General features: G+C 38.1%; 1 protein-coding gene across 7 annotated transcripts in view; it reads left to right on the top strand.

The window, feature by feature from the left end:
- DAB1 (DAB adaptor protein 1) overlaps positions 1-13,430 on the top strand; it is a 240,243-nt gene that overhangs the window by 192,619 nt on the left and 34,194 nt on the right. For 5 of the 7 annotated variants that reach the window (XM_069861885.1, XM_069861889.1, XM_069861886.1 and 2 more), the window contains exons 6-9: positions 8,259-8,390; positions 9,010-9,129; positions 9,713-9,751; positions 10,996-11,061. In XM_069861885.1, the coding sequence (XP_069717986.1) occupies positions 8,259-8,390; positions 9,010-9,129; positions 9,713-9,751; positions 10,996-11,061 (357 nt within the window). The remainder of the gene's footprint in view (positions 1-8,258; positions 8,391-9,009; positions 9,130-9,712; positions 9,752-10,995; positions 11,062-13,430) is intronic. The other 2 variants (XM_069861890.1, XM_069861891.1) reach the window with 1 other exon arrangement.

Raw genomic sequence — 13,430 nt, 5'->3', positions numbered from 1 at the left:
CAAGGCAATTAAACTCTCAAAAATTACCTCCAAAGCTCCTAGGAGTTGTTTGAAGGAGTTTCTGATGCCGCTCATGTAAAAAGCATTTCAGGAGATGAGGAATGTTGGTGTAAAGGAATAAAAGAACCTTGTAAAAGTAAAGGCTTCTCAAAAGACACTCATAGGCTGTAAAGATGAGCGCAATGAAAATATGAAACAGTTCAGTTATCTAGTACCAACTGCCCTGCCATGGGCAGGGACACCTTCCACTTGATCAGCATGCTCAAAGCCTCATCCAGCCCGAGGTGTTATAGTCTACAGGTGATCTCATACTGTTGAAATATAATTTTATATTGCATTACTGAGCTGATTATGGTCTAGTGAGGCTATTGACCTTGGTATGAAGGGCTAGAGTTGCTGCTTTTTGGTATTCTCGTGTAAATCCTTCTTTGTTTTAACCATCCTGATAAAACAATGACCATGTCTGATGCAGAAACAATAAGAAAATAGTACAAAACTCATGAGAGATCCAGCATCGTGGCACATTTGTTTTTCCAAAGCTCTGTGAAAACAATTCCTTGCCCTTTAGGATTTTCTTTGTCCTGTAACAGTATTTGCAAGTACATACTTAAAATATGATTTGGGATTAATAGTACTTAAGTAAGGAGTTTAGATTTAGCTAGCTAGTTTTGCTCCTGATATAATAAGAAATGGAAAACCTTTTGAAGTGAAGATACAAAATTGGACACGGATGCATTCCAGTTTTATTTTGTTCCTTTCACAAGTTCATATATCTAATAAATGGATCTCCTGCATGAGCAACTTAGCATTTACTTCGTAAGACAATGAACAATAACTAAATTCATATCTGGTCTTCGTCAGACATTATTACAAATTATGAGAGCCAGACAGAAGTTTATTACCTTAGTGGTGTTCTCTTTCACAAATTAGGTTCTTGGAACATCCAGCTAGCTCAGTACTGGAGAGCCATTCATCACAATTAGACTGCTGCGCTGGCAAAGTTAAGTCCAGCCAACTTAATTGACTCCTGGTGTCTGCCAGGGGTCTCAAGTACGGATGACTCCAGGCCAGTTGAGAGCACCACTGCATGTGCAGATTGTAGGAGGCACAAACAAGAGCACTCACATTTACTCTTTAAATAATTTGCTGCTCTTGCTCCTCAGGTAAGGTACAGACAATAGCAAAATACTTTTTACATCAAGCAAAGGAAATAGTAAGGATTATTTCAGATTTTAGCTGAGGCTGAAGTACCCTTTTAAGCTATCTTCCTGAATCCAACCAAACAGACACCTACCTGGGGTACTTTGACTAAGTGCTTGCCTTTATGTCGGATGAATTGGAGTGTACAAATTTGGCTTAGTCTAAGCTCCTGAAGACGTGCTTATCCTCACACATACGATCATGTTCACTGACCTCCATCCTTCCTGGCACAGCTGCATGTTGCCATGTAAGGTTGGGAAGTCACATAATCTGTTTTTTGCTTCAGTCTCCTCAGTTGTAGGAAAAGAAAGGCTCTTAATAGTTTATTGTTATTACAAGGAAATTAAATTTACACATCTTTTGGGTGTTTTGTGGTGTCACAGCCAGACTGCTGACCCCCTGGAAGGACTGAGTCTGTGGTAACTGGGACTAAATCTGTCTTGATTCTTTTCTTTATCAGCAGCATATTTTATGTGTCCTTTTGTGATGCAGATCGAGGCTTGGTCTATGTATGTAATCTCAAAGTGTGCTTTTTTATGCCAAGTACTTTTATTGCAAAGCTCGCGCACTGAAGCACCTTTTAGAAGTTGGCACTTAGAGGAGTCTTTCTGTGGGTTATTGTCTGCAAAATCTCCGTATGGATGAAGCCCAGGGATTAGACAGATTTCTTCTCATTCTGAAGACGTGTTTAAAGGCTGCCATCTGTGAAGTCCCTTCAGGCTTGGAGGATATCCCAGAGGTTATATTTTCCTCTTCTTTTCCATTCTTGGATTTTTTTTGCAAATGGGAAGTCCATGACCTCTTGCACAGCCCAAACTCCATGAGTGGCTTCGAGTCAAAAAGATTCAGGACCGTTCATTTCAGCTGGTAGTACGTAGCACGTGTTCAGTCTCTTTCAGCAAAAGGGTTCATTTCACACTCCATGGTAGTATGTTCAGCTTGTCCATTTCTATCATCAAAGCTGATATTCTTGGCCAGTGCCTGGAAATACCTCCCAATTCTGAAATCTCTGTAAGTGCAAGAAGTTTCTAGAGGGTTTTGCTTTTCAGGTATTTATATGTGACATTTAACTTTTGAAAGCTGAATCAAAATGATACTTTATTCCAGGACTTGGTGTTCTAGTAGTAATTCAGTATTTTGATAGCTTGTTGAGCTTAAACTCTACTGCTGTCTTACTTTTCTAGATCAAACTAGATTAAATTTTCCATGCTAGTAGTAAGGAAAATGAGCCAAAATAATAGAAAAGAAAAAACTATTAAAAGCATCTGTCTAGTGGAGACAGAGGAAACTGCAGTAGTAACATCACAATTTGTAGCAGCCTATTGCTAATTGAGGAATCAGCAGCAGTGATAAATTCACAAGATGTGTTGCAAAGCCATATCGGGTTGGATTTAGTCTAGAGAATAGGCGGCTGAGGGGCGAACGTTATCACTGCCTACAACTATCTGAAAGAAGCTTGTAGCGAGGTGATTGCTGGTCTCTTCTCCCAAGTGACAAGTGGTAGGATAAGATGGAACGGCCTCACGTTGTGCCAGGGGAGGTTCAGACTGGACATTAGGAAAAAATTCTTCACTGAAAGGGTTATCAGTCTCTGGCAGAGGCTGCCCAGTGAGGTGATTGAGTCCCCATCCCTGGAGGTGTTTAAAAGACAGGTAGATGAAGCGCTTAGGGATATGATTTAGTAGTTGGCAGATACAGTTGGACTTGATGACCTCTAAGGTCTTTTCCAACCTAGTGATTCTATGATCCTAGCTACCTCTGACAGCAGTCTGCATGTTCTGACTCTTTGTTCATGGTTTATCAACATCCAAAATGCCAGTAAAATGTTTTTATACTGAGCCAAGTGCTCAGGAAGTACAAGGGAGGCAGGGAAAGGCTCTATATAGGTGAGTGCTGATGGCAGTGGAGGAGCTCTGTCACCACCCCTGCTCTCAGTCACCCCGTGCTTTGTCCAGCAATAATTCACAGAGAGTTTGGAGTCAACTGGTAACTGTTGCTCTGAAACACACCAAGCTGCCTCCTCTTCTCTATTTCAGATTAAGCTGAAAATTTCAGCAGTGGTTAGAGAAAGGCTTGTTGTTTCCCCCATCTGCTTGTTCCCTGTGCATCTTTGGTAGGCTGATGCCTTCCCACCCCATCTGCCACCCAGAAACTAAGTTCCAGAAAACAACACAGGAAAGTTGATGGTGTAAATTCAATTTACCGGTTCATTTTCCATTTCACTGACACTTGAGATTGTTGACTTTTTTCCCTCAATTTCTCTGTACGCAGTCCTATTGAGATGCATTTGTCTCTAGGGGGAAAGGAAGGTTCACAACTGCTTAACAGCTATCCATGTGCCATTAATGGATATGAGGGACAACTCTATGCCAGCAAAGGCTTTTTAGGGGGTAGGAGTGGGGGTTTTTTTAGTTGTCTACATACAGACGACTGCTCTCCATCGTTGCCTGAAAGTTACAAAACTAGACAGGTCTAGGATTTGAATCTGTAGCTACAGGTAATTTAGGTGTTTCACATCTGCTCCTTAGCAGTGTATTTGTACTTTGGGATGTTTATGATGGGGATGAACAGCTCCAAACCACCTTTGCTAAGTATGTTTTAACAGAACAGCAGAGAAGCATTGCAGCACAAACATAGGCAGAGACAAGCTTGTGACCTGTTGTTCCCATGATCCCTGCAAATCTCAGCTAAATCAAGCAGGAATTGTACAGAAATGAACACGAAGAACATCTGACAAAGTGCTGTAGTATGTGTGTCTTGAGCACTGTTGAGGAGCACGATAACCTCCTAGGTATAATGGAGGAGCTGGCTGCACATTGGTACCACTAGAGCATTTCTTGCAGCAGTGAGATAAAATTTGTCTCAGAACAACTCACCTGTTTTACAATTCGTTGTTTTCACTTAATGTGTTGCTGTAAATAATGGTCATTGTACTATTGCACACTGGCTTGCTAAGCTTGTTGTTAAGGCATTGCCATAATTTTCCACATTAGGTTCAGTTTCTATAATTTGTTTGTGGTTTTCCTAAACATATAGGGCCTGATTTCCTGATGTGCTGCTGGGCAATCACAACATCATTTGGAGTTTGGGGTAGTTGGAGATAGACAGCAGCATGACTTCATGGAATATACATAGTTATTCTATTATGAATATAGTTCTATAGAACTGTAGTTATTCTATTATGAATCCATTAAGTATTTTGCAGTTTGGCGAGTAGCTTTGATGTTTTGGGAGCATTATGTGATGTGCAAAATGTATTATTGCTTATTCAACTGTAATAGAAGTGAATGTACAGCAATAGAAATACAGGAATGCTTGGGCCTGTGTGTCACCCACATCCTGGTATTGATAGCCTAGAAATTCTAACAGCGGAGCTCTCGGTTACTACCACGCATCTGAAAACAAGCTCACTGTTTACTTACTCAAGGTGAAATGCTGTGCAGCTTAAATCTATGTGCAACTTGTCTTTATGGATATAATATTGTATGGTACATGCTCGCTGTTTTCAATGGGGCAGCTTTTATAGAAGGCTTTGGAGCTTGCAGAATATTTTTTGTCGTGCCTCTTAACACTGTGCCCCAGGCTCCACTAAATAGACAACCTCATTAAAAGAGAAATAGCGATAGTAAAGCAGTGACTTTCTCATGCCATCTAACTCACATACTTGACATGATTGCTGGACCCTCCAAGTACTTAATTGATTGACTTAATTGATTTAGTGGCACTGGAGGCTACAGCATGGAAATAAAGGGGCAAGATGAGGATAAGGGGTGAAAAAATTTATGATAGGTGCCTAGCAGCCTGAGGGAAATTAGAAATGCTACAGATCTCAGAGGCAGCTAAATCAATTCGGTGTGATGTACAGGGAGCAACCTGGGGGAAGAGGAGAAGCGGGGGATAGAATGGAAAAAGGAGAGAAAATAATGGCTAATGGGAAAGAGCAGAGAATGCCTTAAGGGGAAGAAAGAAGACCGCAGCCTTGGTGGAAGTGGGTATTTTGGATGACTTGATGTTTAACACCAGGGAAAAACTTCATAGTGTATGAATAAAATATAATAATGATATCATGTTTAGCCTGAAAAAGACGCGTGCATCTCAAGATTGGCTTAGTTACCCAGTCTGAGACTTTGTCTTTGCTTCCATTTAAAATCCTCAACTTTTGCAACAGTAACTAAAGTCACAGGAGACCTGAGATAAATTGGAGGCTATTTACAGTGGATTTTTTTTTAACAACCGAAGCTTAAATCTTAAATTACTTTCTAATCTGTGCAATATTTAATTGACTGCATTGAACCATAATATAAATTGTCTTCTCTGTGATTTGTTCTGTCATACTGCAGCTCTCCAAAACAATTTGATACCTCAGTTATGAATTGGTAAATGGCTCGTAGCAAAGATATAGTAAAAACATCAAATAGTGTGTGATGGAATCCATCAACACAGGGGTGTCATAAACATCCCTGAGTTATGAAATAATTCTTTTATGTGCTTCTGACCCTCTAGAGGCAGGATTAAGTGATGATAAAACCTTGAAGATATTAAAAAGGGCTGGGGAGAAAGAGGGGCACCATTCTATGGTCCAGTCAGCTCGTGAATATTTGCTACTGAGCACAGATAGTTCCAGTATAAGCAATTTTGTGTGACTTTTCTTTCATTTCCTTTCAGGATTGTTCATGTCAAGTACTGAGCAGGTGGCTGCCTGTGAGCAGTTACAAGTGAGGGATAAAGATGGCATTTCTATTTGGTCTCATTTTACAGGACAGATTATGCATCAGACGCAAATCTAATCCAGACATGAAAAAAGCATGTACTTATAGATAACCTCAATTATAAGTCTCTTTTGGGTGGCTGGATGAGACTGTGTTTCTCCTCACGCAGCCCCTTTGGCTGTCCTTGACTCTAGCACACACCTTGCCACTGGTGAAGGGCTATGCTGGGCTACTGGCCAGGCTGCATCCTTTAAACAAAAGATTCGCAGAAAGGATGCAGTTCTGACCTTGCATTTTCACAAGAGTAAAGAATCAGGCACCAGTTAAATAATATTTAGAATAGAGCATTGGAATACATAGAAAGGACACATTAGATGAATTGAGAGCTGTGGAAACAGAGATTCAAAGTACTGTTTATATCTGTAGTGGAGTACAGATGCGTGTATGTAACATTGCATTTCATGTGTATGTTCCAACTCAATAGTCCTCAAACAAATAAAAAAACTCTTGCTAAACGGTCCATACAGTAAAATATATGAAAGGATGACGTTGCAGTCACTTTTACTTAATTGGTACTTATATTGATACAGTATGTAAAATATCAGAACAATTACAAAGTAATGATTTTTGAACAGTTAATGAGGGTTTCCAAATAAATTGGAGTGTCTCCATCTGCTGCCTTACATTGTGGGTGATACTTTTCCATGGTAGAATGATCTTCAAATTTAATTCCATGAGAAAGAAGTCTGATTGCAGTTTAATTTCAGTGCAAAATGCTGTCTCACAATCAATAAAGCAGTGTCAAAGAACTTTGATTTAATAGAAGCCAGGGATAACATTCCCTGTCATATGCAGAGTAGAGAGATGGGAACATTTCTTTGTAACAGATAGCATGCAACTTGGTTTTCCGAAAAACCTAATAAATCAATATTCCTGTATTATCTAAGTAAGATCCCATCATTAATTTTAAACGCTTAACGCATTGGCAGAGTCTGAAGTGCACCTTCAGTTTGGCCACGTTCAGCCTGAACTCAATGGCAACGTTTCCATTTTCATATGAGCAAGCAATCTTGATCTTGGGAAGTTAGGAGCCATTTACTGCAAAATGAAAATGAAACATGTCCAGTCTTTTATTTTGTATGTAGTCATCTGTCTCTTGCATGCTGCCTCTCCTTTTAAATTTCAGTCTGTGTTCTACAGAGGTCTTATCGCTTGTCACTTGCCCTGCATGCGCTCAGCCTTTTTGCTTCTACACACGCACAGTTTTGAATTTTAAAATGTTTTCTTAAACTCTAAAAATACCTAGTTGTTTAGAGATTGCCTGGATATCATGCTGATTTTCAAAATGTGCTTTTCTCAAAACCAGCAGGAATCTGGACCTCAAAAGAATTCTTTGTGAGGCTTTGCTTGCTCTCAGGAATAGCATTATTCCTAGATGATATAAGAGCGGGTCAATATATCAGAAGGTAGAAATTCAAACTAATAGATTTGTTTAGATAAACTTTTCGGGGACATTATTCTAAGTAGAAATACTCAAGTATTTAGGCTGAAGTGAGAAAGATCCTGGAACTCCAAGACATGCTTAGAAGAATCTCAGATTCATTTCCTGGCTCTAGAGAGAGTTTTAGTCATACATTTAAAATAAAATTGAGTCTTTCTACTATGGCAGTTAATCAAGGTGGGATTTTAAAAAAAAATGTGCACTTTTGCATTTAGCATTGATTTCAAGCTGGATAATAGCATTTCCATGAGTTTTCTGGGGAAAAGAAGTTTTTTGAATTCTTTTATGCTTTAACTGAAGTATTGCTTGCTGGCTTATGCTGCGTGTTGCAGAGATCAAGTGAGTCTGGTGCTGATTCTTAGAGAGAGTGTCTTATCTTGGCTCTAGCTCTGCAGCCCCTGTAGATCATTCTGTTCTCAGACTCACCCTGTAGGAAGCTACAGGTAGCTGCTGCTGCTGCTTTTATGTACCTACAAATATTGATTCTATACCTAAGGTGCTCTGTAGGTAGTAACTAGGTAATATGGTATTTTCCATTGAATTATATCTCACCAAAAGATACTGAGAAAAATATGTTATTGAAGCTTTTAGTCAAATTATTAAATCAAGTCAAGTTTGGCTAGATTTTGAAAAGAGAATAGGTTTAAGAAGCTTAAATCTTAATTGATTTTGATACCAGATTTTGTTTGTTGAATTTAATAGGTGTATTGAGATCAAGACAAGGCACTGATGAAAATTCAATAGGTGTATTGAGATCAAGGCAAGGCACTCATAAAAGAGAATTATACTGCTTTTTGATGGAACATCTTGATGGATATCTCTTGCTATGTTGTTGGTTTTTTTAATAGCTACTACAGCACCACCATGCAGTTCATGAAATTTCATACATCGCGAAGGATATCACAGACCATCGAGCATTTGGATATGTATGTGGAAAGGAGGGAAATCATAGATTTGTGGCAATAAAAACAGCCCAGGCAGTAAGTATCAGATCACTGTTGTTTTCTGCTGTGTAACTCAATAGAAAAGCCAAGTTCATAAGAAGCCGTTCAAGAGGCTGATCTTGTATTGTTTATGATTGTGCTAGACTTGTCACAAGTGCCTGCTTAGGTATTCTGAAATAATAAATGAGTGAAATCAGCTTGAGAAGAGAGGAATGTATTTCACTATTTCAAATTCTTGATGATTTTTTTTTATAATTATTTATTGTTTTCCTTTCTAACTAAAAAAGACTGAATACAGATACGTTTGGTTTTATTCCTACACTCATTTAAATAGAAAGTGATAAATACCAAATTGGTACTCTACATATGGTCTACTGTAATTACATTGTATGAGAAACCACTAATAAATATGCCTTTATCTTCATATATATGCCTTTTATATTCATAATGCCTTTTATATTCATCATTATACTTATAATTAACTTGCAAATATAGTTAGTATGATAGAAATTAACCTGAACCTGGATGCTGAGTTAGAAACTAATTCTACATGCAGTTGTCTCCAGTTGTGGAGATGCCGTTACTGCTCTGTCAACAGGATAGGAGGTGTGTATTTTCCATATAGAAACTCTCCTTCTTATTCTTGCTTCCATAGGCTGAACCTGTAATTCTGGACTTGCGAGACCTGTTTCAGCTCATCTATGAACTGAAACAAAGGGAAGAAATGGAAAAAAAGGCACAAAAGGACAAACAGTGTGAACAAGCGGTATACCAGGTACACACGTAAGCTTAGACTACTGCCAAGAAAATTATGGTTTGAAGTATCCCCCAAAGTTGCTGCAAAGAGTCACTGAGCATCCTCAGCATTTCTTAACAGCAATGAGTTTGAACTGTGCTAGCTTCAAATGGACAATCATGAACCTAATACTCATTGTGAGCTCAGAAGTAGGATTAAACAGTGATGAAAGCTGTCGCTTGGGGTATGATGAGCATGTCTAGCAACTGGAAATGATCTATTCATTTCCCATGTAGTGTTTCTTCTAAATCATGAGGAAAATTTTAATGAAGGTCAGTGTGTTATAAGGTTTGTAACAGTATCTAATACCTCAGGGAATATTCAATATTCTTCTGATTGTATTTGAACCAAATAAGGTGCAGATTGTTAAACTTGAGTTTAATAACTTTAATAAAGTTAATTTGTACAGTAACATGACTTTGTACACTAAAGAAAGAAAATTATATACTTACCTGCCCATTTTGCTTTTTTCTTTGCTGTCCTTTAATTTCTGAATATAGTTCTTTTATCTCTACTGTTTATGTTCTTTGCTTTTACTGCCTGTCCTCTTACTTTACTGTAGACAATTTTGGAAGAAGATGTAGAAGATCCTGTATACCAGGTAATTTCTGAAGCTGTATGGCATTGGAGTTTCAGAAATGACTAGATAAAGATTATCTTCAAATGCAGCCAAAACCTTTAACGAGATGTCTTGAAATGTACTGAGATTGGTCTTCTGAAAAACTTGTAAGATTTTTACAGAAAGTAGCGTATTTAGAGATTAAGCTGTAATAGCATGATATTTCTATATAGAAATATCAGATTGTTTCCTAAAATGAGGCTTTTGAATTCAGATGTTATGTTTCCAAATGAGATTTGTCATCATTTTTAATACAAATTCTTAAATGAAAAGCAAGTTACTTTGAGAATAAGAAGGTTGACGTCTTGTTCTGATAGCAATAAATTGACACTTTGGTTTTGGCTTCTGTGAGGCCAGAATTTAATTCAGAGGGTGAATATTTGGAAAAAAAATAATAATAGATCATAAATTTAAGTCTTATTTCATCCAAGCAAAATGTCTGGGAGTGAAGATGATTATCAGAAATACGTCAGTGTATTCATGTCCAATACCCTACTGAGTGTGAAGAAGAAAAAGATGTAATTTAATTTTCATGGGTTTGTGCTGAAACAAAATATATGATAGTTTTTTGTTTTTTTTATCTCCTGGAGATTTTGTGTTCTTCTACTTAGTCATGTCAGTGGGAGGCACACTGAAAGAAACTGATTCAAGTATTAGTGAATATTGAACAGTGCCTAAGGTGTATCAAGAAAGATGATAAGAATTAGGATGCCCTAAATTGCTATTCAGGTTTTATAATGTCAGGAGTTTTACTTTGTGTTCTTCACAATAAAGCAAGAACTGGAAGATGAGAAGTGTTATGAAAAGTTTGCCGTGTGGCCTGTTACATGAGCACCAGCCTATTCTCCCAGTTTGGATTTAGCCTTTTTTTTTATTATTCATAGAGATTAAATACACGTGGAAGTAATTGCCATGATGTAAAAGAGACAAATTTCACATTGACTTCAGAAAATTAATATTGGGCCACAGGCGGCCTCCGTAGTGAGAAAGAATTAGGAAGTTGCTCTAATGATCGTTAGAGGAGATTTAGGTCTATTCATTGCCAGTTTATGAAATATGAAACAACCTTGCTCTGCGCTTTCTGACAAACCAGTTGCCCTGCTGCCAGCCTATACTTTGAACTTGTTTCTTTAATGCTTGCCTATGTTTTCACTTGGAATTCCAAATCGCCTTTTTTCCCTTCTGTTTCATCTTTGACTTTTCCTCTCTGGCGTCTGGTGTAATAGTACATTGTGTTTGAGGCTGGACACGAGCCAATCCGTGAGCCTGAAACGGAAGAAAACATTTATCAGGTATAAAATCGCTAACTTCGGTGTTTTCATTGCAAAGATTGCAAGCATTTAGTAAAGTGCATTTCATATTTAGTTCGCTTTTATTAGTTTTCATTCATCACAAAAACATCTGGAATTTCATTCTGACAACATGGCATGAATAGTCTGCCTGGTCTCAGTGTGATTTTTCTGTTGTTTGTCATTTCAACTTCTGCACATTTTATTAAACTTGTCAAATTATTAAGGGTCTTAAACTTTTGAGTATACCATATAAGGTGATAAATAATGGATGCTCTTCTTTTCTGGTTTTTTTTTTGAAACTTTACTTGTGTTCTATAAAACAGATACTGAAATCTCATGGAGAGCAGACCATCCAAGCAATTCTTAGAAAGGCATTTCGATGGTGTTGCTCTTCTTTCTGGCTAACCAAGGAAATAACTGAGCAAAATCTAAGAGATCTCAATGGATATTACTCAGACCGGGGAAGATATTTTCAGAGTGCATGTGTTATGTTAGAGCCTAGACTTGCGTTCTTCACACTGACAAAAAAATTGCATTGAAAGCAATATAAAATAATGTTTTGTTGTTCAGTTTATACTCAAGAGATTGGTACAGGGTGTATTAAAGTATAATGTAATTCATTTTGTGTCACATACTAGGGGCAAATCTGGAGATAGGAATCTCTATGCTGTAAGAAAACTGTGATTTGAGGAAATCATTTAGTATGGAGAGGAAGAAGATTCAAGCAGTGGTTAAGCGCTTAATCTAGCTGTACTAGATGTTGGTTGCTAATAGGAAAAGCTTTTCTTAAGGTAGACAGGAGTAGGGATATAACAAAAAAAAGGAAAGGTATTTTTTAAATAATGAAAAAACGTAAGAACATAGTATCAAAAATGAAAAGGTACAGTAGCTGTAAGACCAAGTAGAAAGAAGCTCAGTGGGAAAGGGAAATGCAAGTTAAACATTAGAAAACAGCCATCTTACAGATCCCATCACAAGGTCATTAAGTTGAGATTTGTTTAACCTGTCTCTGTTGATTGCCTGGCACTGCCATACAGACTAGAATATGCATCTTTCTGCAGCTCTAGACCAAGACATGCGAAGCTCTCAAGGTGAGAGTGTGCCTAGGGTTGAAGATTTTCTCCTACATAATGTTGAAAATTTGACAATTTCAAGGAACATAGTCTCTTAATAAATGACTACTCTAGTTGTCAGTTTTATGCTGAAAACAAAAATATTATGACAACTACATCCAGATGAGAAATTTCTGGCTGCAGTTCACCAAAGTGCAGAGCTCTTAGTGACATTGTAGAGAAGTACCAGTGGAAGCAAGCTTCTTAGAGCAAACTCTAGTGGGTACGGAAGAAGTAGGAACTGTGTTCTGAGGAATGGCCTAAAGAACAGGCAGACTCTTTGGGTAGTTTTATTTTTCTTAAAATGGAAATGGATGATGATAAGCAGATAGTGAAGTCATGCCTCATCTCGAGGTACTGCTGTTACCATCCTGTAAGTCGCCAGAGAATTGCTCAAAACTTCATAGGACGGTGTCTGGATGTGGTGATTAAGTTTGGGGGTTTCTCCCACTGTGATGCACAAACTATCTGTGATACATAATATACCATACTGTCAGTGTATGCAGTCTAGCATTATCCTTCTCTATATTTACTTCAGGCAATACCCTGAATAAAGCAAATGCTGAGATTAGGGAGTTATGAGTCTTTCTTTCAGCTCAGATCTTACACTTGGATCACTGGCAAAATTGTTTCTCTTACAAGATCTTGATGATCTTAGAACCATCCAGGCTGCCATTAAAAATGAAAGAGAAAAGGCGCTTTTTTCTTTTTTTTTCTTTTTTTCTTCTCACTTAAGCCTTGCCAAGTCTTTCTTCTGATGCTTCTCTCTTTTTCCAATCGAGCTGGTAAGCAAAGAGTTCACTTCTCGCTTGGTGGAAAAGATTCCTACGCAGTGTCTAACCGGAGGTGGAAGATATGTGCTAAAAGTCACAATATTTATTTCTTTTCAACATAGAAGAGGTCACAGTTTCCTTTATTCCTCTGTCTGTCACCTTTCTTTGATACCAAACCCTCATGACCCCAAAGACTGTGTCTATCTGCTCTTTTAGTGCTGTCTATGTAAGTTGCTCTAATGTTAGTTATGCAGGGATTTGATCGGTGAGCACGTACCGATCCTCTCACTTAGTGTCAGATTTCTCAATAGCATCTCTTTGCCTGTCTATTGTCTTACGGTAGTGAGGAAGGGGTGGGATTTTGTTCGGTGGTTTTGTGTTGTGTACGTAGCAGCGTTGGTCTCTGTGGACAGGCAAGTTCTGCTCCATCAGGAGTTGACAAGCTGGGATGGGGGTTTCCGAGTGGTGGTGCTTGTATTGCTGG

This window comes from Phaenicophaeus curvirostris, chromosome 8 (assembly GCF_032191515.1).
Source record: "Phaenicophaeus curvirostris isolate KB17595 chromosome 8, BPBGC_Pcur_1.0, whole genome shotgun sequence".
In the NCBI taxonomy this organism is placed as follows: Eukaryota; Metazoa; Chordata; class Aves; order Cuculiformes; family Cuculidae; genus Phaenicophaeus; species Phaenicophaeus curvirostris.
The sequence above is the reverse complement of the archived record's forward strand: the minus strand, read 5'-3'. Positions and strand labels throughout refer to the sequence as shown.